General features: G+C 40.2%; 1 protein-coding gene across 1 annotated transcript in view; it reads left to right on the top strand.

The window, feature by feature from the left end:
- BDP1 (BDP1 general transcription factor IIIB subunit) overlaps window positions 1-24,163 on the top strand; it is a 72,893-nt gene extending 48,730 nt beyond the window's left edge. The window contains exons 31-42 of the mRNA XM_074952764.1: window positions 728-811; window positions 2,727-2,955; window positions 4,146-4,309; window positions 6,671-6,767; window positions 8,235-8,418; window positions 10,459-10,519; window positions 12,080-12,278; window positions 14,082-14,298; window positions 15,194-15,236; window positions 16,913-17,195; window positions 19,071-19,317; window positions 20,924-24,163. Of these exons, the coding sequence (XP_074808865.1) occupies window positions 728-811; window positions 2,727-2,955; window positions 4,146-4,309; window positions 6,671-6,767; window positions 8,235-8,418; window positions 10,459-10,519; window positions 12,080-12,278; window positions 14,082-14,298; window positions 15,194-15,236; window positions 16,913-17,195; window positions 19,071-19,317; window positions 20,924-21,046 (1,931 nt within the window). The 3' untranslated portion in view covers window positions 21,047-24,163. The remainder of the gene's footprint in view (window positions 1-727; window positions 812-2,726; window positions 2,956-4,145; window positions 4,310-6,670; window positions 6,768-8,234; window positions 8,419-10,458; window positions 10,520-12,079; window positions 12,279-14,081; window positions 14,299-15,193; window positions 15,237-16,912; window positions 17,196-19,070; window positions 19,318-20,923) is intronic.
- Window positions 24,164-24,514: the final 351 nt, after the last annotated feature.

Raw genomic sequence — 24,514 nt, 5'->3', positions numbered from 1 at the left:
AGGGGGCGGGGCAGTCAGGGGAAAGTGAGCCAGGGGGAGGTTGGATGGGGTGGAGGTTTGGGGGAGGGTCAGGGGTTGGGGAACAGGAGAGGTTGGCTAGGCCTGGGAGTCCCGGGGGACCTGTCTGGGGGTGTGGGTAGTGGTCAGGGGACAGGGAGCAGGGGAGGTTGGATGGGGGTGGGGTCCTGGGGGATGGTTAGGGGCGAGGGTCCTGGTAGGGGGTGGTAAGGGGACAAGGAGCTGGGGGGGTTGGATGGGTTGGGAGTTCTGAGGGGGGCAGTCAGGGGGCGGTAAGTGGGAGGGGGCAGATAGGGGGCAGGGGCCAAGCTGTTTGGGAAGACAGAGCCTTCCCTACCCGGCCCTCCGTACAGTTTCGCAATGCCGATGTGGCCCTCAAAACTTTGCCCACCCCTGGTCTAGACCCAAATGTCTGTGTGACTTGAGCAAATTGCTTCCTCTGTCCATATGTTTCCCCCTCTATAAAATGGGAATACTGCTGCTTACTCAATGTTTGTAGAACATCTTTAGTTTAATGGATGACCATCACTATGTGTGTTAATTATTGCTACTAATATCTGGAATCCCCAAGAGGAAACAAATTGAAAAAATGTTTTTTTTCAAGTTAGCAGAGACGGTAATATCTGCTTTTTTTTTAATCATGTTTTAGTTAAACTTCTAACAAAATGACTGTGCTTGTGATTTTACATGTATGTGCACATTTTTGCAGGGATTAGTGATGGAAGCACTGAAGCTGCCATGACATTACTTGCAATGGGAGATCCAATGTTTCAGTTAAAAATAAGCACTCAAGGTATGATCTGTTTATCTGCCTAATCCTTCCATATGTGTCATGGGTTCACTTGTGGGTTGGGGTTTGGGTTGAGGTCATAATGACCCTTCCTTCATATCCTCTCACTATAGCAGCAGGTCTGGATTCTTCCTTTGTGTTCAGTATGAAAGAGAGGAGGATGGATTGGGCCATGATTCACTGTCTAGCGAGGTAAAGTGGTCCAGCCCCTAGCCAAAATACTGCCAACTCCACTACATGTTTGCCAGAGGTGCATAGAGCTCTTTTTCAGCAAAACACTGATATGTACCTCACCACACGGAATACATGCCCTGATCAACTCATTTCATACCGGCAGTATGACTCTTGTGCGTAATGGGCATTCAGCACCTTTTCTCTCTACTGTCCTCTGTTTGTACCACTGAGAAGGATTTTGCAGGTGTGTATGTGGATATTTTCACTGCTATGTACTACAGTTACTTCAAACTCAGGCTAATAAAGTACTCATGCCACTGCACACCCAGATGAATCATGTTATGATTAAAATATAAGTCTAGGTCATTTTATTGTCTTACCTTTTCTGAGATAGATCCAGAACTTGTCCTCAGGTTTGGTCTCTTGCTTTGAGTTAGCAGCATTAGCAATACTGCAGAGAAGGAGTTGGGGAACAGAATAAACAGGTTTTTTTTGTTTTTTTTTTTAAAGAAGCCAATATAGATGGCACAACCACTGCCACCCATATTGAAAGAACTGTTGCAGCACTACATAACTGGCACAGGTAGCAAAGGGGGAGAGGAAGTAAATTAATTTTCACTTCAGCCTTCAGCTCTTCATAGAGGTTCAATTGGCTCCTAAAGCTTTAGGAAAGGAGTTGCTGAATTCTTACTGTTCTTAACTGATCTTTCAATGGATAAAATGTATTAGTTCTTTTTTTGATAGGACACTCGGGTTGTTCACCGAAGTGTTTTTGTTAATTTTTAAGACAAAATTGTATAAAAACAAATGGCGATTCAAAGGCTGAAGATTTGGTATCCTCATCCAGTCTCTTTTGGGAGATGAAACTTGATCTAGTAAAAGCATTTAAAAGAGGCTTTTTTTTTAAAAAAAGCATTAAACTAGTACTAAGATTATTTTCATTATCCCTGAATCCCCAAAATCTGGTTATGTTCAGTAGTGTGATTGGTGCAGCTGAGACATAAATATCAAGTCACTCTATACCCTGGAGAGCTTATACTCTAGAAAATAAACATGGAAAGACAGGATATGCTAGAGGAGATCCAGAAAAAGCATTAGACCCCTAGATTTTTCTATTGTGATTCTTTTTGTGTAGGTCTTACAAACTATTGTCTCATGAGTCAGACCAATGGAGAAGAGCCAGGCTTATGTGGTCCACAGTAGTCCATCATCTGTTTCGTCTTGCTTCTTTAACCAGAAAAATTGTTTTCCATTCTGTTTAGCTATACTGTTAAATCATGAGTCCTGTGGCACCGTATAGACTAACAGACGTATTGGAGCAAAGCTTTTGTGGGTGAACACTCACTTCGTCGGATTGAATACCCACTTCGTCGGATGTATTTGACGAAGTGGGTATTCACCCACGAAAGCTTATGCTCCAATACGTCTGTTAGTCTATAAGGTGCCACAGGACTCTTTGCCGCTTTTACAGATCCAGACTAACACGGCTACCCCTCTGATACTTGTTAAATCATTGTTTATTAACCTGGCATTAGGTTGACTTTTAACATATGTAGAGGTAATCCCTGCACTCTAACCAACAAACAATCTAGTCATCAAGATGTGCTTTTACCCAGGATTTGAATTTGTATCTCTGTAGAATGCCGTTATTCAGAATGAAGCCTATAGTTGATCTATCTGTAAATATCTTCATGTGGAGACATAAACTTGCATCTTTTTAATTATGGCTTTATTTTTAAACAAGGAAGGACACAGGTGTTTCCTGATCAAGATGAATTGCACATGGCTGATAGCCTCATAAACCAGCCTAATACAGAGCAAAATGTGGCCCCAAGTAATCAGTCACTTTCTTCACCTACTAATAATGAACTGGTTCCCTCAGAGGATGGAAACAAAGTCATTCTACCGGACCACAGTTCTGGAAAAGAAGCAAGTGTACAAATTTTTTTTAAGGAAGATGCTGCACCCACCAGGTTAATTTCACTGTTTTTCTTTAATCTTTTCCCCCCCGCAGTGATCTGTTCTTTGACAGGGCTCCCCTTTAAGGCTTCTTCCACCATACTTTTAGGCTGACAAGTAGTCTTGTTTTAGCCATCATGGCTCATAGGTTATGTAGTTCCACTCCATATTGATGCCTGTCCTTTTTTCTTCCCTTTTAAATAGGGACTTTATGTTTAGATTAAAATAGGAGTGATGGAAATGTACAACTTCCGCTTCCTGAATACCCATTTTAAAATAAGGATATGCTTGAAAAAATTAATTTTAAAACTTACCTCACATGGCTGGCCACTATTTTATCTGGCCTTTTTTTCTGAAGACCTTGCGTCACTGGTCAGACGAAAGTCAGTGGTTTGAATTTCATTGCTTCCTGTCACTTGTCATGCAGCTTAAAGGCTTTCAGGCGGCCACTGTACATCTATAACTACTAGCAACAAAGGAACTGCTTGAACTTCTTCCACAGCTAGAGCACGTGGCTCTGCCCTGATTTCTGTTGTGGAATATTGTTAAAAGATGAACGTCAAGTTAATGAAGTAACTCAGAAGAACTTGGTTTCAAGATGCAATTGGTTATCATGTCAACTTGTTTAGAAAGTTGTTGAATTTTTTTAGCTGTTTGCAAGAATGATCAAACATACGTTCCCTGCAAATGTTTAAGATCTTTACATTGAAGAAAATCCTGACAGTGCTAATGTATAACTTCACCTGCTTGTTTTAACCCCAATTGAGGCCCCCCCCCCATCAATCCCCAACCATTCAAAATTAGGTGACCTACTTCTACTTTAATGTTAAATTTAATCAAAATATTACATTTTTTTAAAAGATTTCAGTTGCAGAGAAAAAATTCTGAGTTACCTAGCTACTGTAAACTTACCTGTTCTGGTCCTTGCTGGTCACTATGATTAAAGCTGTACTCAGGCTCCAGTCACTCAAAGTTCTCCCAGTTCAACTGGTCTTTCTGCTTCTCTTTTTCCTGCCAGCCTGCCCATTTTTCCTGCTAACTCCATCACTACTTTTGTTTGTCGGCCCAGCTGCCTCTCCCCTGCCTTCCCCTCCCCCTTATGGCCCTCATTACTGGTATTAATTTCTCCTTGACACTGAATTCAAACACATTAAAGAAAGGAAAGTTTCAATTACATTTATGGTATTTTTCTGTTTCTTTGTAGTGATCACCCTGTGCCCAAAGCGAATAGTACATCAAGGTTTGCAAGATGCAGACTTCCTAAGCCTAAACCAAATCTTAGCAGAGTACTGGGAACAAATAGGAATGTTCATCAGAAATCTCTTAGGCCAAATGCAGATGTGGAGCAATTCAAGCAAGTTCAAAGTGGTGAGCTTTTCCTTTATTTCCAAGCTTTAGAAAATAGGAGCCTACGGTTAGACTCCTAAATATGGAATTAGGTTATTCACCCAGATCTACTCCTTTCTTGATAGGCTGGCAGCTCTGCAAAATTGGATACAAAAGTTGTGGGACAAATCAAATCCAAAACTTTTCAGTGAATCAAAAATTAGTTTGGGTTCTAATGAAACAACGTATTTACAGGTATTTTTAAAAGGTGAGGAGGAAGCGGCCTTGTAACTTTTAGCCCAGTGGTTAGGGCATTCACCTGGGAGAGAGAGGACCTGAATTTAAATCCAGCTTCAGAGCTGGGATTTAAACCTGAGTCTCTCCCATCCCAAGAGAGGTCCCTTAACCACAAAGCTGTAGGGTATTCTGGGGTGGATTTGTCTCCATCTCTTCCTTTGAAGCTGTTCCATGTTGTAAAAACTACCTTAATAGCCATTGGGTCAGACAGAGTGAGTAAGAATAACTCTGTTGCCTGATGATTAGAGCACTGATATGGGAGACATAGGTTTGGATCCATGCTCTGAATCAGGAACTTGAACCCAGGTCTCTCTTCATCCAGGTGAGTGCCAGAACCATCGGGCTAAAAGTCAGAAGGTGGCTTTCTCCTCCTTCAGTCATTTTGTGACTCTAGGCCAAATTTTTATTTCTGGATAAAACTATTTGGCACATTCATGGCAAATTTGCAAATTGTTTCAGATCAATTGAAACCGCATTTTTAAACTATTTGTCTGAAATATTTTGCCCAACTCTACTTAAGAGCCTACCTTTTTAGGTGTCTTTTTTCTGAAAATCTTGGCCATAAAACTAAAACAAATTGAAAACTCAGCTTCCTGTTCATGTCTAGAGGCATGCATCAACATTTCAACAGCAGAGTGTCCAACTATTAAATTCCATACCTGTCTCCTGTTCTTGTATCTCTTCTTTCAGTGTAACCATATTTGTCTTTGAAGTATTTTTTTTTTTTAAATAGTCCCATAAGCAGTGGTGAGCTGGAGCTGGTTCGCACCGGTTTGCTAGAACCAGTAGTTAAATTTAGAAGCCCTTTTAGAACTGGTTGTTCCACGAGGGACAACTGGTTCTAAAAGGGCTTCTAAATTTAACCGGCCAAAAGTGGCGCCTTAGGCACCGACTCCACGGGTGCTCCAGCCCTGGAGCACCCAAGGGGAAAATTTGATGGGCGCAGATCACCCACCGGCAGGTCCCCGCCCCACACCCGGCCCCAGCTCGCCTCCGCCTCCTCCCCTGAATGCGCTGCCCTGCTCTGCTTCTCCGCCCCCCACCCCAGGCTTCCTGCGAATCAGCTGTTCGCCTGGGAAGCCGGGGCAGGCTGAGAAGCAAGCAGCGGCTTCCTGCTCAGGCCCAGGGAGGCGGAGGATGAGGAGGGCTGCCTGTGCCGCAGCAGGTAGCTGGGGGGGCGCAGGGGAACCACTCCCCGCCCCAGCTCACCTCCGCCACCCTCGGCCTGAGTGTGAAGCTGCGGCCTGCTTCTCAGCCCGCCCTGGCTTCCTGCCGAACAGCTGATTCGCGGGGAGGGGGGTGTGTGGAGAAGCAGAGCAGGGTGGTGCATTCAGGGGAGGAGGCAGAGTGGAGGTGATCTGGGGCCGGGCGCGAGGTGGGGAGCTGCCGGTGGGTGCTCTGCACCCACCAATTTTCCCCGTGGGTGCTCCAGCCCCGGAGCACCCAGGGAGTCGGCATCTAAGGCGCCACATTTGATGTGATCAGTGGGGGAGCAGCCGCTCCCCCTGCTTCCCCCCTAGCTATGCTCCCCCGCCCCTAGGAGCCAGAGGGACCTGCCCGATGCTTCCTGGGAGCTGCCCCAGGTAAGCACCTCCGGGACTCCCCACCTCGCTCCCCCGCAGGTGCCTCTGGCTCTTAGGGGTGGGGTGGGCACCCACTTTGGTGGCCCACGAGACCCTCCTGCCCGGTTCTGGGGGCAGTCAGGGACAGGGGAGGGAGGTGAATGGGGCAGGGGTCCTGGGGGGGATGTCAAGGAACACGGGGGGGTTGGATGGGGCTGGAGTTCCGGGGGGCGGGTGTGAGCAACGACCTCCTCATGGGGTGAGGAGGGAACCCGTTGTTAAGATTTTGGCATCTCATCACTGTCCATAAGCTAATGCATGTATGGTAGTGTAAGGCATTCAAACAGTAAGTCGTCTTGCTGTTGGTTGCAAAATATTACAATAGCGAATGTCATTTAATTTAATTTTTAAAATCTTAGAGGGGAAAGCTCTAAGAGAGACCATAGAAGAGCCAATGAAGTGAGCTGTAGCTCACGAAAGCTTATGCTCAAATAAATTGGTTAGTCTCTAAGGTGCTACAAGTACTCCTTTTCTTTTTTCTTAGAAGAGCAGGAAGTGGAACTAGAATGGAAGATCAGACCAGCTGAGAACAGTTCTGCAGGTCTGCAGAATTTTGGATCTGGAAGCACAGACCTTGCTGAGTAAGTAAAGTGAACAGATATGAAAAAATCCTTTATTCATATGCTAATTGGTGTGTCTCTTAAATGTTTTGGACTAAATTTTCAAAAAGTGCATTTCAAATGGATGCATGAAACTGAGATCTATATCTAGATCTAGATCTATAGATAGATAGATGTAGATATACACATTTAAATTGTGGGAAACTGACAATGGTGTCTGCAGTTGTTTTGGATGCACGACTTAGTTCCACAGTGGGGCAGGGATTTTTTTTGTTTGTTTTTTTAAGGCCTTTATGTACTGAATATCCTTTATGTAAGGGTAATGGAATCAAAACTTTTATTTGTATGTTTGGCAGAGTAGCCACTATTGAGTCCCAGGAACTGAGAAAGCAACTAGGTCCATTTTTCTCATGGATACTTTGGATGAAATTTATGGAGGTCATGGTACACCTGTGGGCTGTTTGACTGTGCTTGCAGCTAATGTCTCACTTTGGATGCCTTTTGAGACTGAGCTAGGAGAGGTTTGTCAAATAAGGCATTCCCCAAAAGTACTTACATTCCTCTATTAAGGAAAAATATTAAAAATCCCCACAGAAATCTCCTAAGAGTATTTATGGTATAAAGCAGAGGTGGGCAAACTACAGCCTGCGGGCCACATCCAGCCTGTGGGACTGTCCTGCCCGGCCCCTGAGCTCGGTCAGGGAGGCTAGTCCTCGGCCCCTCCCCTGATGTCCCCCCTCCCCTGCAGCCTCAGTGCACTGTGCCGCCAGCGCTCTGGCCCACTGCTTCTGCCAGACAGGGTGGTGGCGTGGTTGTGAGCTCCTGCCGCTCTGAGCGGCATGGTAAGAGGGCGGGGAGGGGTTGGATAAGGGACAGGGGATGGATGGGGCGGAGGTTTGGGGGGCATGGTCAGGGGAGCAGTGGGGTTGGATAGGAGGTGGGGTCCCAGGGGGTGGTTAGGGGCAGGAGTGTGGATAGGGGTTGGGGCAGTCAGGGGACAGGGAGAAGGGGGGGTTGGATGGGGGGGTTCTGGGGGGCAGTTGGGGGCAGGGGTGTGGATAGGGGTCGGGGCAGTCAGGGGACTGGGAGCAGGGGGCTTGGATAGGGGGTGGGGTCCCAGGAAGGGGCAATCAAGGGACAAGGAGCAGGTGGGTTGGATGGGTCGGAGGTTCTGAGGGGGGCAGTCAGGGGGCGGGAAGTGGGAGGGGGCAGATGGGGGCGGGGTCCAGGCTGTTTGGGGAGGCACAGCCTTCCCTACCCGGCCCTCCATAAAGTTTCACAACCCCGATGTGGCCCTCGGGCCAAAAAGTTTGCCCACCCCTGGTATAAAGTGTTTTTTGTACGATTTTGTTTTACTTTTTGCATAAAGGTAATATTTCAGCATACAGTAGCCATAACAGCCTTGTGGACTGCCTGATTTACCCCATGTTACCCCCATATGTTACATACTGTTTAGTTGGTTTCAAATTAACTGTATACATTTTTCAGAACAGAAAACAAGACAGAGAGTTGGGAAGCTTCAGTGGAGTTAAAATCTCCTATAATAGCTCCAAAAGCAGAGATTTTCCTACCTGGGCTAGAGAATGATCCTAATCAAAGTTCTACTGGTGTCCTTCCTGAAAACAAGCCTGGTACTGTTATGCACAGTTTGCCTGAAGTTCAGTTGACGCAGGTAAAAAGAACTTGTATTTTTTTAAAACATTTGATGCATTAGAAATGCCTGTTTCTGTAAGAGGCTGTAAAAAGAGAAGTTATTTGGAGAAACTATAAAGAAGGCAATAACATTATTGTTTTTTAAAGTTTTCATCCATTCTGAGTAACTAAGTGAAATTTAATGGCCTGTGGTATTCAGGAGGTCAGTTCAGATCAGGGGTCTCAAACACGCGGCCCGCCAGGCCCCGCCCCCCCCAGCGTTTACCTAGAGCGGCTCCGGCCTGGTGCGCACCGGGGCGGGGCAGGGCAGGCTCCCTGCTTGCCTGCCCTGCCCCCGTGCTGCTCTGGGAAGTGGCCAGGACCTGGGGAACAGGGGGCACAAGGGTCTGTGTGTTGCCCTGGCCGCTCCTCCAGGTACCTCCCCTGAAGCTCCCATTGGCCGCGGGTCCCCGTTCCTGGTCAATGGGAGCTGCGGGGGGTGGTGTTGGAATGGGGGGGCAGGGAAGGGGTGGGAAGAGGCGGGGCAGGGACAGGGCCTCACTGAAGGGGTAGAGTGGGGGTGGGGGAGGGGGGTGGTCAATGATGCGGCCCTCGGGCAATGTACTAGTCCTCAGGTGGCCCTCGTGGTCATTTGAGTTTGAGACCCCTGGTTTAGATGAACTAATGGTCCCTTCTGGCCTAAAAAAATCCATGAATCCTAAATCACTTTTTCCTGATTGGATAATTTAGCCCTGAACTACCATAATGTGCACAGACATAGCATAGATATGCAATGTTGGGATTTGCATGCACCCATAGATATGTCCACACAAATATCCCAAATTGTGCTCCCCTTTTGAGGTATGCATGCTTAAGTTGTGCACATTTGATTTTTTAGCCTTAAATTGTACTTTTAGTTTTGCCAAAATGCTATTATGATCAGACTTGCATTTCTATACCTACCTTCTCTCACTTTATTCAAAATTATTATTGGCCTTTTTCTGGCAAGATTTTAGATTAAGTTGGGTGAGGTAATATCTTTTATAGGACCAACTTCTGTTGGAGAGGGAGACAAACTTTCAAGCTTACACAGAGCTTTTCTTCAGGTCAGCTTGTCTGTTTCACCAACAGAAGTTGGTCCAATAAAAGATATTCCCTCCCCCATCTTGTCTCTCTAATATCCTGGGACCAACATGGCTACAACAAAACTGCATACAAGATTTTAGATTGAACTTTCATGCTATTAATTGGCTAACCATTAAACAAACAAACTGAATGAAAAAACCCAAACCCTCCTAGTTATTCTTAGTTTCTTAAACCTTTGGACTTGGTTATTGAATATACAGTACTTCAATCTAATGGAGGGCATTTTAGAGTTCCAATAAATTGCCAAGCTCTTTACTTCCTTTTTGATGCTAGCAGGGACTAAATTATCACAGCTCTTTTGCTTTGCCCTTTGCCAGTTGGTTCAGAGCTCAACTGACTCTATCCAAGCCGAACCGAGTGCAGGACTAAATGTGCCCTCACAACACTCCTCCCCCAACAAGAGCGCTATAAAATACTATTTTTTAGCCACATAATCTGCCATGAAACCGAAGGGGAAGGAAGAGTGACTAAGCTCAATGTTTTTCTCCAAGCTCCAGAGTGTTTCCGTAATAGGTAGGGGAATTGATGCTCTTTGCACTGCTGAGCAATCCATTATATGAGTCAGCTTTGCAGGGTTGTGCTGTAGGAAAAGTAAACTTTTTTTTTTCTTTTACAAACCGTTTCTAGAGGGAATGAAGATAAAGTACGTATAAGCAGAACGCACAATAATGCTTATAGTTAAATACCCAAGTGTTCCCAGTCCCCATCATCTTTATATCCTTCCATCCTAAATATTTAGCGTAGTTTGAGGACGGGGGAAAAAAAAAAATCAACAAAACCTGGGTAGGGTGTGTTTAAATTACTCTCCTTTTTTACTCGTAACACTTGATAAGTGTTTACAAAACAAAAGTCAATAATTCTTAATAAAACTTTTTCTGTTTTCTAGAGTTGTTTGCCAGGCTTGTTAATATTTCTTTTGAAATACTTTTTCTAGACTGAAGCAGTTACACAGGAGTTTCAACAGCAATACATAACCAGCACAAAAGAAACTTCAGGTACACTACATTAATGGCCTAAAATAGCAAAGCAATACTTGCTAGCCCAGCTAGGTGTAATATTACATCACTGTGTCTCAGAACTGCTTTTCATAATTTTAGTGTGTGTGTGTGTGTAAGTAAAAATAAAATGAAAACAAAATTAGTATGATAGAAGTACTTGTGCAAAGATTGATCAAGAAATTAAGAACTTTCTATGTTAACATTGATGTAACTGACCTTCTATAATTTGATATTAAAGTAGCTTGTGTTAGTGATATGCAGATAATTGATTTTTTCGCTATTGTATATTTAAATTCATGCCACAAGTCACTGAAGAGACTTAAGTTTTGAAGCATTTTTAGATGTTGCCTCTGTAAGCTTACACATTTGAATGCAGAAGAAGATATTAAGTGGATAGAACAAACTAAGATGAATAAAAACAAAATTCAGCACCAATACAGTTTGAATAAGAAGAAAAAACCTCTGAATTAGAAATCTTAGACACTTACTTTAAAGGAATTCGTCTCACTGCTAACTAAGCTTGTAATTTACACTTTCAAAATGAAGGCACATGTGACTCCAGGCTCCTTATCCCATTGTGCCTTGTTATTGCAGAGATCTTGCAATAGTGAATCATCGTTCAAAACAAATGAACTGAGATAAAGAAGCAAAGTGAATTAAGAGTGGAGTAGTACTTTTAAATCAACAAAAATCAAGGGATTTCTGCATTATATTAGAGTTGTAGCTTTTTTGTATAATTTAGATTTAACTTTAATTTTCAGGTTTTTTTTCTTCGAAGCCATTCTTCTTCACAAACTTTGTTTGGGGTACTCTAAATTTAGTGATAGCATGCTGTATGTAGTATATTTAATGTAATAGCTTGTTACTCTGTAGTTCAACGTGAAGAGCTAATTGGACAATGCTGATGTCTGCTAGATTTGGAAACTGATTCCTTGTCTTTAATTGCCTTCTTATCCTAACTGGTGGCAATTGGCTGCTATCTATCTGTTAATGTTTGATTCTTGGAAAAATCTTAGGGACTTGTCGAATGTTAGGATTGATGCCCAATCCTACTGTAGCAGTGTACCATCACAGGTTGTCTGTGGGACTAGAAGCTGGGACTACTGCCAAAATAACAGGCCTCTGCTGCTTTCACTAAAGGAGTAATTGTTAGCTACTGGTGGTGGTATTAGGTTCTTATCTTTGTGGATAATGGATGACTTGACTGATTTAATTAGCGTTGCACAAGCTTATAGAGCGTCTGCTTATTATTGTGCTCATCTTTCTGAGTGAAGAGTACTGGCTGGGGCTCACTTCAGACACAAAACGCAGCTCTCAATCAGCTATAAGGATCACTGTGGAGCGATGCTAGGTTCCTCCCGTCTCTCCCTGAAGAGGCCAAGCATGTTTCCACAGTACTCCCAGCCTTTTCTGGCTTGAGCAACAAAATGTGAAAACCTAACTGCAGTTGTGGAGAAGGGCAGGATACAATACACAACTGCTAGAGTTTAAATAGTACACTTTAAATAGTAGGGTTTAATTATCTCTCTCTCTCTTGTTTCCAACACCTTGTGGTAGTGAATGGAAATGGTAACGAATATCCAGAGGAGGTGGCGGAACAGACATTTATTTTAACATTGGTGGAAATCCCAGCTGACTCGAGAGAGTATCATGACCCATCTATGTCACTAGAACAAGCTTTGGAACCATTGCTGCCAGCCCCCATACTTCTCACTCCAGTGAATACAGGCTTAGCTAATGTGATGGGAGAGCAGAGGTAAATGATCAATATACTACAAGATAAATTTGCATTTATTTCTGAGCCTCTCAGGCTAACTTATTGGAGCCTCTAAAGTTAAATACATTGGAACTCATTAAAAGAAGAAATGCAGGAGAAACCACTACATGACTCATTTATCAGCCTCACTAAAACAAATGAAAGGTGATCGTGATTCTCTGAGCAATAAATCAGTTATGTAAATCTGCTAAATTTTGATTTGTTAAATATTTTGGTCATGTGCCAGCAGCACCATAGTTAGTGGGACACTTGCAAAGCCTAGTTCTATATTGACTTGAATATTTCTGATCAAAAGTAATGGAAATTATAAATCTGAGCACCTTTTATATTTTCTAAAGTATTTTGGATTCCATAGCTAAATCACTTTTTCCAGATTTTTAAGGTCTCATCTTTTTTGGAACACTTCAGTGAAAATGACAGAACATAAGAATTCTTTGTTTTAATTTTTTCATTCTGTTGACTAGTAATACTTTCCTTGAATAAAGACAGACAAAATTATTTAACTGATGTCAAACTAAGCTTACAGCAGTACAGGAAAACAACAAAGGGTTTATAAGTATGACAGTGCATATTTTCACATCACAGTTGTTGAAATAGGTCTCACATTTCCATGAAATATTGCAACAAAATGTACACATAGTAAGTTACAACAATATACTGTAAGTTAAGAGGAAGGGAAATCTTCCGAAGAACAACATAGTAATATGCTTTTAAAACTTTGACATGCTTTCTTAATGTATAGTTCTATTCCCATGTCACAGCATGTGTGAAACAGAGCTCTTAGGCACTGAATTGGCTCTGTAAGCTCAGCTGTTAAGCCTGCTCCTTTCTCTGTTGAAGATCCTCCCCTTCAAGAAGGAGCCTCAGCCATACAGCTCTGGAGCTCCTGCATCAGAGAATTACTGCCTGTTGGGCGCCTGATGATGATAGACAATGATACTGAGGGCCAGTAATGGAATATGTCTCTCAAGTCCACCTGTATCCTTGTAGGTTCACCCTGCTCCCTTAATCACCTTCTGTGGCAGGCCAATTTTGTCCTGGTTGTTCCACAGGACTATCATCCTCCCCCAAGGGTGTGCCGTGGAAATCTAATAGAGACGAGACTGCAAGTATAAATACCCTGAGCATCTAGAATACTGTAACCATTACAGTAAAATGCAGTTAATAGTAATGCATGGATTGATTTATGTTCTCATGGAAATGGCGTTTAATTATATTTGACAATGGCTCACATGATTATAGTAGATAGAAGACATAGCTATAATTGACAGGAAGAACACCCTTGGTGGTCAGGGATAGTACAGCAAAATGCAGATCTCAAAATACATGTTTTATTAAAAACATAGTTGTTCTTTTTTACAATTCACTGGAGCAAAAACATCTTCTAATATGTGATATCACACATACAAGTCACCTACTGACTCATAGTTGTGTTCATACATGGAACACTTAACTTGCATATTAAGGAAAATATAAATGAAATGTACAGTTCAAGCAGAAAATGAAACAAAATGTTAAAAGAAAAGAACAAGACCTTTAAAAAGACTGACAGAAGGTGTCATGAGAATTCCTAGTTCCTCGTGGTATTTAAAAAAACAAAACCTTGCAAGGCTTATCTAAATGATAAAAACCTAAAAGTGTTTGAAGCGGTACGTGTTGTAGATAAGAATATAAGCAAAGATATTTGTGTCTTAATCATCTTATAACTTTGCTGTATACACTGCAAATTTGATTTTTAATTTTTTTTAAGATAGTAACTTTGACATGTATTTATAATTTTAGCATTGGATCACTGATGGCTCCAGTTGATAAAGCTGCTACCTCTTTAGACACCTGTACAGGAACAGAAGGACTGCAGAGAGCATCAATAGAGTCATTTACTAATATGGATCAGACCTCTTGCAAAAGGTGTGCTATTGATCTTGAAGAAAGTGACACTCCTCCTGCCAAGCGAACTCCATCTACCTCAGCAGATGATAATCTTGCAAATACTTACAAGGTCAGATACTAATTCAGGAAATACCTTTTTATGCATACTGTGAGAGGTATGCATTTGAAGTGTCTGTCTGACTTCAAAATAATACTGTATTAACTAGGTTAATTACCTAATTTGAAATTTTTCCAGGGAGCTTTTAAGCAGCAAAATGGAAGCTGTAAGTTGCTTTTTGTTTCAAACAGTAGGAATGCTAAATATTCTTTAGGCTCTAGTTTCTGTGTTCATTTTGTTGGGTATACTTATGAGCCCCGTTTTCCGTTGTACTTTTTACTTGATATGCTTTGTTTCTGTGCATTCACCCACTTTCATTTTTTTTGATGGTGCAGTTGCAGCAGGGGAAGCTTCAGGCATATGTTGGTCACGTGGCTGTCTTGTTTCAGGGAAGGGTGCATCATGGTTCTTAGAGGAAATTCATTATAGGAAAAAGCTATGTGGCTAGAAATATCCCCCTCCCTCTTTACTGGGGCACTAGCTGCAAAGGGAAACTGGACAAATTTCCCATACTGTGGGGTGACCAATTTATTTGGAGTGACTTACATGTATTTTTGCTATTGAGTACAATATGTTTTGAGTTGTGGGGAACTCTACACTATGATTTCAAGGACTCCAGTGGGAACCTTGAGAATTCCCCCAGCTTCCTTGCTTTTATGCTCTCTGAACTTGAGGCCCCTGTCATGGCTATCTGGTAGTACCCTGAAAGCCTGCTTTTCAATCAGCACTAGGGGGTCACAAGTGACATGAGGTCCCATCACATTCCTGAGAGTTGAAGACCTTTTCCTTCCTATTGTTTGTCCCCAGCTGATTTAAGATCTGTAAATGTATAATCTTATTTCTGTACTAACTTTTATTGTGCTTCTTTGAAAAAGAGAGATTGACTTTTAAATGTTGTTCAATATAGGAGTCTTCAGTTAAATCAACACATGCTCCAAGGAAAATGGCTGGTAGGTGAATTTTTGAGATTTAATGTATGTGGAGTCACTTGTAAATGGTAGCTAACATTAATTGCTGTTTTGCTAACTAATCCTACCAGCGGCAATGTATTCATAAGGGGAAAATTTGTCTTCTATTCCCTTTAATTGCCAATTACCTGCATTGGGATTAGGTGTCTGGCAAAATTTTGTATATTCATGTTAAAATTCCACTGGCTTCAAAAACATTACTATATTTGGAGCCTTAAATAAGATGATTTTCATGAATTTTAAGAGCGGCCTCTTATTTGTGCATTTCTAAAAGTAAGATTTTTTTATTTTATTTATTTTATGGTTGGTGGGTTTAAAAAAGAAAAAAAAGCAACCCCAAAAAATTAACAAGCAAAAGATACTTCAGATACATAGAAGTGACTCCCTGTTCAAGGTACTTTTTAGAACTTGTGCATAAAGGCCACAGGAAAGATCTCAAATACAGAGCCAAAACAAATTTTTTGTTAATTAGCTGATATGTTTCCGCCTGTTTGGAATGGAGCAGTTAACCGATGATTTGTATTATGCCAAACTACCTTTTTGTGCATTTACAATTCTAACCAGATCAGCAGAGGTCTTGTCTTAGCTGCTATGAAGTCCCAGCGGAGCGAATGTGAAATGTTTGTGGGACCTCATAATATAGTGGAGATGCTTTATTTTTAATATCTCTGTAATTGAATAAAGAATCTGGATAATACAGGGCTTGATCTGAAGCTCCTTAAAGTCAATGGAAAGACTTACAATGACTTCTGTGGGCTTTGAATCAGGTCTACAGCTTGCAAGCACGACAGGCATTATGTCAGGAATGATAGTCTCCCTCTCTGCAATTTACAACAGTGGTTTTATTTTTGGTCACCTTGTTACTAAAAATATGTGAACATGTTGGAAGGAGTTCCAAGAAGATCAACCAAAAAAAACCAGGGGACTGGAGGGTCTGACGTGTGAGGAAAGACTAAAGAAACCAGATATGTGTAGTTTCTTAGTTAAAAGGCTTAACTGAAAGAAGGATTAGCCTACAAATATTTGAAGGATGGAAACATCGGAGGCATAATATTTGAGCTAATGTAAAAAGAAGGGATGTAATTGTAAAAGAAGTGGAATGAAATTGAGGGAAAAAATAGTAGATTGAATATCAGAAATTTCCTGACAGTGAGATCTGTTTAGCACTTTGCACTTGTATAGGGGATTTCAGAGTATTACTTTTAAGTTGTGCAATAGTCTCCCAAAAAAAAATTATGGAAGCCCATATTTGGAAAAATTCCGGATGGGGCCAAGCCCTAGAAAGTATAATAGAGAGCATTCTGCCTTAGCAGAAGGTGGGTTGCATGACCTAATTGCTCTTTTCCAATTCTAATGTCTGTGTGATCTGGTAAGGTTTTCAGGTCCAAAAATACAGCCTATTTAAAAAAAATTAATAGTATTATCTTTTGAGAAACTTAGCTTGCTCGCGTTTATTTAAAAAACAAACAAAAACAAGACTAACACTGGTGTCAATTGTAATGCCCCAAAACACTGTCTTTTAATATCACCACCACCACCACAGTGGTTTGGACCATGATGTAGAATACTAATATTATAAAAGTATTAAGAGTATAAGTTCAGTCAATAAGAAATGTACATTTCCCATTTATGCTTAATATTAATTTTTTCCCTTAAAGGGATAATTTCTGAAAAACTGAAAACTTCAAAGAAGAAAAAACTACCTACCTCTATATTTGTATCTAAAACTGCAGAAAGTGGGCATTCTGAATCCTTTCAGAATTTAGGAACTATACCAGTTGAGGAATCGGCATGCAAGTGTTCAGATGAGCTGGTGTCTGGAATGGACCATGAGGGAAAAGCAGCACCAAATGAGCAAGAAAGTTCTATGGATATTTGTGAATCTGGACATTCGGGACATGTTGGAAGCACAGCTGCCCTTTCAAAGAGCCCGATGCTAAGGTATTTCTAGAACACTGGTTCTCAGCCTTTTCATACTGAATACCCCCTTCTTATCAGGACTTTTCACGGTGATCCTTCTACTTAGCATTGTGGTAAGAGCAGGATAGATGTAATCCCAGGTTAAAAACCCATACACTAGAACATTGTCCTTCCTTTTCTTCAGCAAAAAACTAGAAAGAATCAGCTTTGGAATTTGAAATACTCTAACCATAGAATGGTAATGGCATAGTTAACAGAAAAGGAGTACTTGTGGCACCTTAGAGACTGTATAAAAACATCCTCACTGCATTTTCCACTTTTATGCATCAGATGAAGTGAGCGGTAGCTCACGAAAGCTTATGCTCAAATAAATTGGTTAGTCTCTAAGGTGCCACAAGTACTCCTTTCCTTTTTGCGACTACAGACTAACACGGCTGCTACTCTGAAACCTTAGAGACTAACCAATTTATTTGAGCATAAGCTTTTGTGAGCTACAGCGATCCATGTTGTCCCATGCTTTTCTGGCAATGTGCCTCAGTGAACAGATAGCTCATACCTATTAAGTATTTTGCTTTTCTATTTACACAGCCGCCTTTTGTGATGTAGACTCTGTTCACTAGCATCTGGACTTGGGAAAACCAGATTGGTAGCTTTAATAAACCATTTCTTTTAATTGCCCCGTCCTGTGCTTTAGTATACTGTATAAACATATCTGTGTCTTTGAACTTTTCAGTTAAGTAGTAGCAGTTAATACACTCAGTGTGCTCATTCTTTAGAGCTGTATTAAGACATGTCACTGCCCTACAGAGTTTACAGTCTAGACAACAAACAGAAGATGCAACATTACTCTTTTATTCCTTTGTATGTTCCTTTTAATATTTTTTAATTTACCTTTCCCTTATATTTTAGTTCTATTCCTCTAAGCATCACTTATTTACTCATCATTTTACTTTTCCTACAGTCATAGGTTTTTTGTAACCCTCTACTTTTCCCTGTCCTAGTAGCATTTACCATAGCCTATTGGCCCCTGATGATTTCGCCCCTCCTCTCATATCATTGTGGTGTGTGGGGTTTAGTTGTTGCTTATTTGTATTCCAGTGACAACCACAATATGTAGGTGCTGCCCATGCATAGAAAAAGACAGTCCCTGTCTTCGAGATTACAATCTAAAAAGTGACTCTGGGCTTTTGCCCAAGCTTTTTTGTTCCTGAGTTAACATTAAGTAACCGTTCACTGTGATTGGCTGTGCTGATGTTGGTAGAATGAAGATCTGGTGCTGTTCCTGCTCCAAGGAGTGTCTTCCTTCTGTATTCTGGGACGCTTTCTAGGTTGCCCTTGGGAGAGTGGGATTCCTCCCTCATGTGGTACATTAGAGGAGGCCTGTGGAAATGACACATGAAGGGATTCCCTCCTCTTTTGTGGGCTAGAAGCTGGCAGGTCTCCTCTGCAGCTGTTCCTGTTGCTAGGAGTATCTTCTGCCTAAAGATCTGGGAGCTTATGTTGGCCACTCTTGAGTAGTGAATGGTGGGCTCCAGCTCCCACACTGTGGTGGCATGGAGGCTGTTAAAGGCTTTTACAGCTCTACAAGGAGCTTTCTCAGCTCTGTACTGCTTAAATAATCTGGCCAAAAATGTTGTTTTTCCAATTCAGAGAATAAAAAACAAAACATAAAAAACCACCAAACACAACAAATCCTGGGGTTGATTTAACCTATTCCAAATTATTTATTTTAGAATGTTTTAATCATCTTCATATAATTTAGAAGTGTTTGCTACTAGATTGTAAGTCAAACTCTCATTAAATACAAACAATATTTCTACTCCATTTTCATTAAGCAAGATGACAATCTTATATAAACCTTGAAACTTTATTGTTAATTTTTGTTGTTTTGAACAGGGCTGGCCGAAGACCTCTGGGATTTTTATCTTTAATTTGTAAATCAAGTAACTCTGAACCTGGAGAGGGTGCTAAAGGGAATGGACAGAGACTCCAAAAACCTCTCATAGCTGTCTCAAAGCAAAGTCTGAAAAGACCTACTCCATCCGCTGAGAACAATACAGACACTCAAGAGTCCTGTTCCCTTCCCTCTACAAGCCTGTTGACATCTGCTGAATGTGAGAATATAGGCACTGCTGCAGTTCAGGTACATACAGTTACCTCTGAACATCATGTCTGCATGAAATGTAAAGCACTACTAGGAGACAACCATTTGTGTGTGTGCAAAGTGATCGCTGTGACATTCTTTTATAGGTTTGTGGACTCTTTGCTTATCTGTATGCCATGAAGCTGAACAAAAGGACTATGTTGAATAATAGGAAAAACAAACCACAGTTACATCAATTTTTTTTAAATGTTGGAGAGTCTCTTAGAACAATGCTCCAATAACAACAGCAAAGGCATCTTAAAATTTGGAATTAATGTTTCATTTTATATATTTTATTTCTCCCGGTTTCTGCCTTCACTTCTGTCTTAAATCAGGAACCTGAGGTCATTGCTTTGAGCACATCAGGTGGAGAGCAGACCCAGGGAGCTGACCGCATATGTCTCTGAAAATTCACCATTTGCCACTTTACCGAAAGGAGCCAGCTGTGTAGTGTTATACTTGCTGCAAAGTGTAGGGGGGAGCCATAACTGAACAGTTAAAAATGCAGCTGCTTGATTACATCCCATCTCATTTGTACTGTTTATTTCCTCTCCCTAAGGAGGAGATTGTGTTTGTTAATATTAAATCTCCCCAGATTCTCTGTTCTGATCTCTTGAGGTCACATTACATTTTCCACATTAAGCAAAACTGAAACAGGACATGTATCCTAAAATAAGTGTCTGCACACAGACTTGCACCAAAATAACAAAGATTTAAGTGCTTTACAAACACTTATCTAAAACACAAAATATGGATAATTGTTTGAAACCCCCATTAAATCCCTAATAAATTGTTCCCAAAGGTGGTTTTAGAGGTTTGCCATAATCATTTGTCCTGCCAACATTTCCCATTAACTTGAATGTCCTTCCTGACAAAACTACGTGTGAAAAGGTCCTTAGGCTTTTATTTGGAAATGCTAAATCCCTCGAAGTCCACTCAGCTTTCATTACTTGACACGATGTTGTGCTTGTTTCCGAGAGAACCATATCTGATTGCGTCTTGCTGCAGCAGCTTGACGACTCTGTTTTGGGGGTTATGTCATCTCACGTTTTGTGAGAGGTATGTCTGCTACGTGTCTGCCTCTGACTTGTGTATGTCTATGAAATTTCCAAAGCAGCCACATCGTGTTCTCTGTACAAGTTTACCTACTTGAGATCAAGTTTACTTGCTTGAGATCAAATTTCCATTATTACCTTAGCAGAAATATCAAGTGAACCCATCCTGTGTGATTTTGTAGTTCTGTGCTCAGGGCACCCACTCAAGAGTAGGATTCCATTAAGTTTTGTATCTTTAAAGAATAATTGTTACAGGTAATAGCTTGATCAGTTAAAATTAATCTACCTGACCAAGTAAATGAATGGAAGATTTGAAGGATGGTTGTACTACAGTTAACTTGGTGTATCCCAAATTATTCTCTGAAACAATTTTGCTTGGGGAAATCTTTATTATGTTGGTAGAGGGAGGCCTGTTGCTTTTACATTTTAAGTGAGTGCTGAAACTTACCACGAGACTCTAGTTTGTACACAAGATGAGGCATAGATGCATGAGAAACAACAAATCTCAGTAGATGTCAAACCTGTAAATGCAGTCTTTTATTTTTTGGTAGATTTCTTCTGAGTCTTCTGAGAAGCAAGCTTCCAGTACTAAACAGGAGAAAGAAGAGGAGCCAACCAGAATCTCGGAATATTTTTTCAATGATATCTTTATGGAGGTGAATGATTCAGAATAAACCTCTGGGATCCAAGACTGCCGTGTAACAGCAGAACTGTGTATAAATGAGTTGCTGCGAATTCTCCTTTGTTCTTCCTTAGTCCTAATTTATTACTAGCCTCGCTAATGGAGAATAACAAGCACTGTTGGAAGACAAAATCAGTTTTTCTCGTACTGGGCGATCTGAGCATTTTCCAAATTTTTAAGAACTAGATTGGCATGATGAGACGAAACAGCAGCTGTTGGCTTACACTGTAACTTTTCTAGATGCAGATGCTGGGTGCATGACTACCTTCTAGAAGTGCAATGAATGAGTGATTATCCACATGACAATATCCCTTTAAATCATAATGCTGAAGCTTGTCGGGCTGGTTATAAAAGTTATTTGCTATACTTCTTTTTGTGAAGTTCCACTCCAGGAAGGAGAATTAACCTTCATATTTATCTCCGTTGATAGAGAAGCAATTCTAAAAGCTTAGTGTAGTAAATACATTAAAATGTTTTCTATTGACGGCTATTTTATAGTCTTCTCCAAATTACATATTTTTATAATGACAGATTCACAGGTACATAAGCTTAAAAGCCCTGATGGAGAAAAATTTTTTAATCCCTTTTAAATGTACAGAGATAAACATGAAAGACTATATTTATTTAATTTTAATTTATTAAAAGATGCTATCCCATGTTAATCCTTTTTCATCTGTCTGATTTGGGGGTGAGGAAAAGATTAACCTATCTCCCATTGTAAATGCTTATTTCTTCCTAAAGTAAATATTTAATACAATAGGCTGGATTCTGCTCTTGCACTGTCTTTTATATACTCATGTAACTCCATTGACTTCAGTGGAATTTCCCTAGTATAAATCAAGAGTAACTGCGAGCAGAATCGAACCCAGAACTACTGAGTGAGGATGCTTTGAGGATTTGCTACTTTGAAACCGTTAAGTTAGAATGGTTTTCCTCATGTTTCCTGTCTACGTTTTGTTCACTAGCACAGTGTAACTTAGTTTTAGGGTGGTATTAGGTTTGTCACAGGAAGACTAATTTTCCACTTATGTAATAAGGAAAAATTGCCTTGACAAGTTAAGAGAGTCACATGGTCTCAATCTTAAAATCAGGCATTCTTCTAAAAGATAAATATATTTTCATTCTTAAATTTTTGACTTCTTGAAATGAGTAGGTAGATATTTTAAATTAGACTTCGATAAAGTCTGCATTTTTCTCCTTGATTAAATGTTCGCCGCTGGAGATCAAGAATACAGAATAGACTTTCAGAACATGGGATTTACATAATGTCACATACCTCAAGATGAGTATATCCCTAATTATGTTCCTTAACAGTTCTGAAGACCCCCTTCAAACCAGAATTATTTTTTTACTCTTGCTTCACTTGCCACAGGTCAGTCAGAAATGCATAGTATATGTTTGTTTACCTTACAGGCTGTGCTTCTACCTTTAATTTGTATTTTGTGAATGGGTCTTGCCAAAATGAAAATGATTCTTAATGAGAAAGTAATTTAAAATATTTTGCTAAATTTGGTATTCAAACTATTTTTTAAGATTATTTTGCCACCCTCTGCAAAGAAATATCTACTCTGTAGGGTTGGATGGTGATTTACTAGCAAATCCATAATTTATTTTTTAATTATAATGATTATCAGATTTCTCTTGAATCACTTGCTGAGACTTGAATTTTTATCCTTTCAGAAGTTATTTTTTGACTTGTAGCTTCTAAAGGAGCCTTCAAGACTGGAACAATAATCAAAAATAGACCAGCTATTAGGAATCATTAAACTAGAAGACCAGATCACTTACTTTATAGCAGCTAAATGTGAGAAGTGGTTACAATTTTCATGCTACAGTGGAAGGGGAAAACTATCCTACAATAGAATGGTTTTCCCTTGTTTTTCAAGTAAATGACAACTTGCATTTAAAAAATGACTGTACAAATGGATCCAATCACATGTCCATTTTCAGGCCAGTGTCTCATGGTTTGACTATTTCATTTTAACTTGAAATACCCATTTTTGTGTGTTTTCTACTACTGTAAACACTGCAGTAATAGATTAACATTGTATACATGTAGCTAAGGCGACTGTACATCTTGTAGGGTCTGGTTTTTGTATGCAAATATTTTGTTAGTTATTGTTACATGAGGCATGTTGTATTTTAGAATCAGGTAAACCAGTTAGATCATCCCCGCTAATATGTTCTCAAAGTTGATTTGTGGAGGAGGACGCTATAAAATAATGTCCTCTAAGTACCTACTAAAGTAGTAAAGATTCATTCATAGTATTTCAGATGCAATTCAAACGACAAGGCAAAAATAATTTGTATTTCATAAATTATAAAGAGACGACAAAATTTGTGGTGCCTTATTTAACCCTATTAGATGGAAGGGACAACAGCCCTTGTTCTTGTTGTTTTTTCACAGCAAACCATGTGCACTTTGTTATCAATATCTTTTGAAGTGAATCTCATTTCTTTAGAGGAATAAGATAACGTGTGTTTTCCGTGTTGGATATGAAAGTTGTATAAGTCATAGTGATGGAAGGAAACAGAACAGCATCCTGTGTTAAGTTCCACTGATCAATGGTTTATCATTTCTATTAAGATGTGGCAAAGGACTGCTTTCCTTGAAGAGTTCTTTGACAAACGTATGTAATATTGTTCATGCGTAAGCTTTCGGGTTCAAAGAAAGCAGTCTGTTCTTTATGTAAATTATGTAAATAAATACTTTTACATCACTTGTGTATTTGATCTTACTTTAGCTGTCTTAACAAAGCTTTTAGCAATAAACAAGTTTATAATGATCCAAAAGAAGAAACTTTTAAAGGTAATGAGAGTTGAATGGCTAAGGTTCCCATATTAGCACTAATGCTATGTTTTGCCGTCTGTTCACCCTTGCAACATTTTACTTACTTTATTGTAATGGTGGGTGAGTAGATTTTATTCCTTGATTGGCATGTTTTATAGCAATTTTGCAACATTCTTTTAATTACATTATTTTTTTTATTTTGAAAACTTTAGTTTTTCCATTCACAGCTTAATTTAGAGCCTGATATTTCTAGTATGAAAAATGTTCCAATGTTTTCTTTATGTAAATATTCTAGACTGAGAGAAGATCAAAAAATTAAAACCTGATTTTAAACCTTCTCTGCTTTAGAAAACGGTTTGGTTTTGTTTTTTTGGTGGGGGAAGGGAGAAAGATTGAAAGGTTTTTAAAACCCTGGACTCTATACTTATCTGCATGTGTTTTGACTAAAATTCATTAAAATTCGAAAAACATTAGGGCCAGATCATGTCCCCAGGCCCTTCTAAAGTGTTTATTTTTGGCGGCGGGGGGAGGGGAGGAAGAGGGGGAAGTCCATGCTATAAATTGTAATCTGATTTTGTTTAATTCCATCTGAAAAATTAATCATGCAAAAATCTTTTTTTAAGCACTGGACTGTACTCCAGTAGTTCTGTAACAATGTTACATTTGGGC

Source organism: Natator depressus, chromosome 5, assembly GCF_965152275.1.
Source record: "Natator depressus isolate rNatDep1 chromosome 5, rNatDep2.hap1, whole genome shotgun sequence".
NCBI lineage: Eukaryota > Metazoa > Chordata > Testudines > Cheloniidae > Natator > Natator depressus.
The sequence above is the reverse complement of the archived record's forward strand: the minus strand, read 5'-3'. Positions and strand labels throughout refer to the sequence as shown.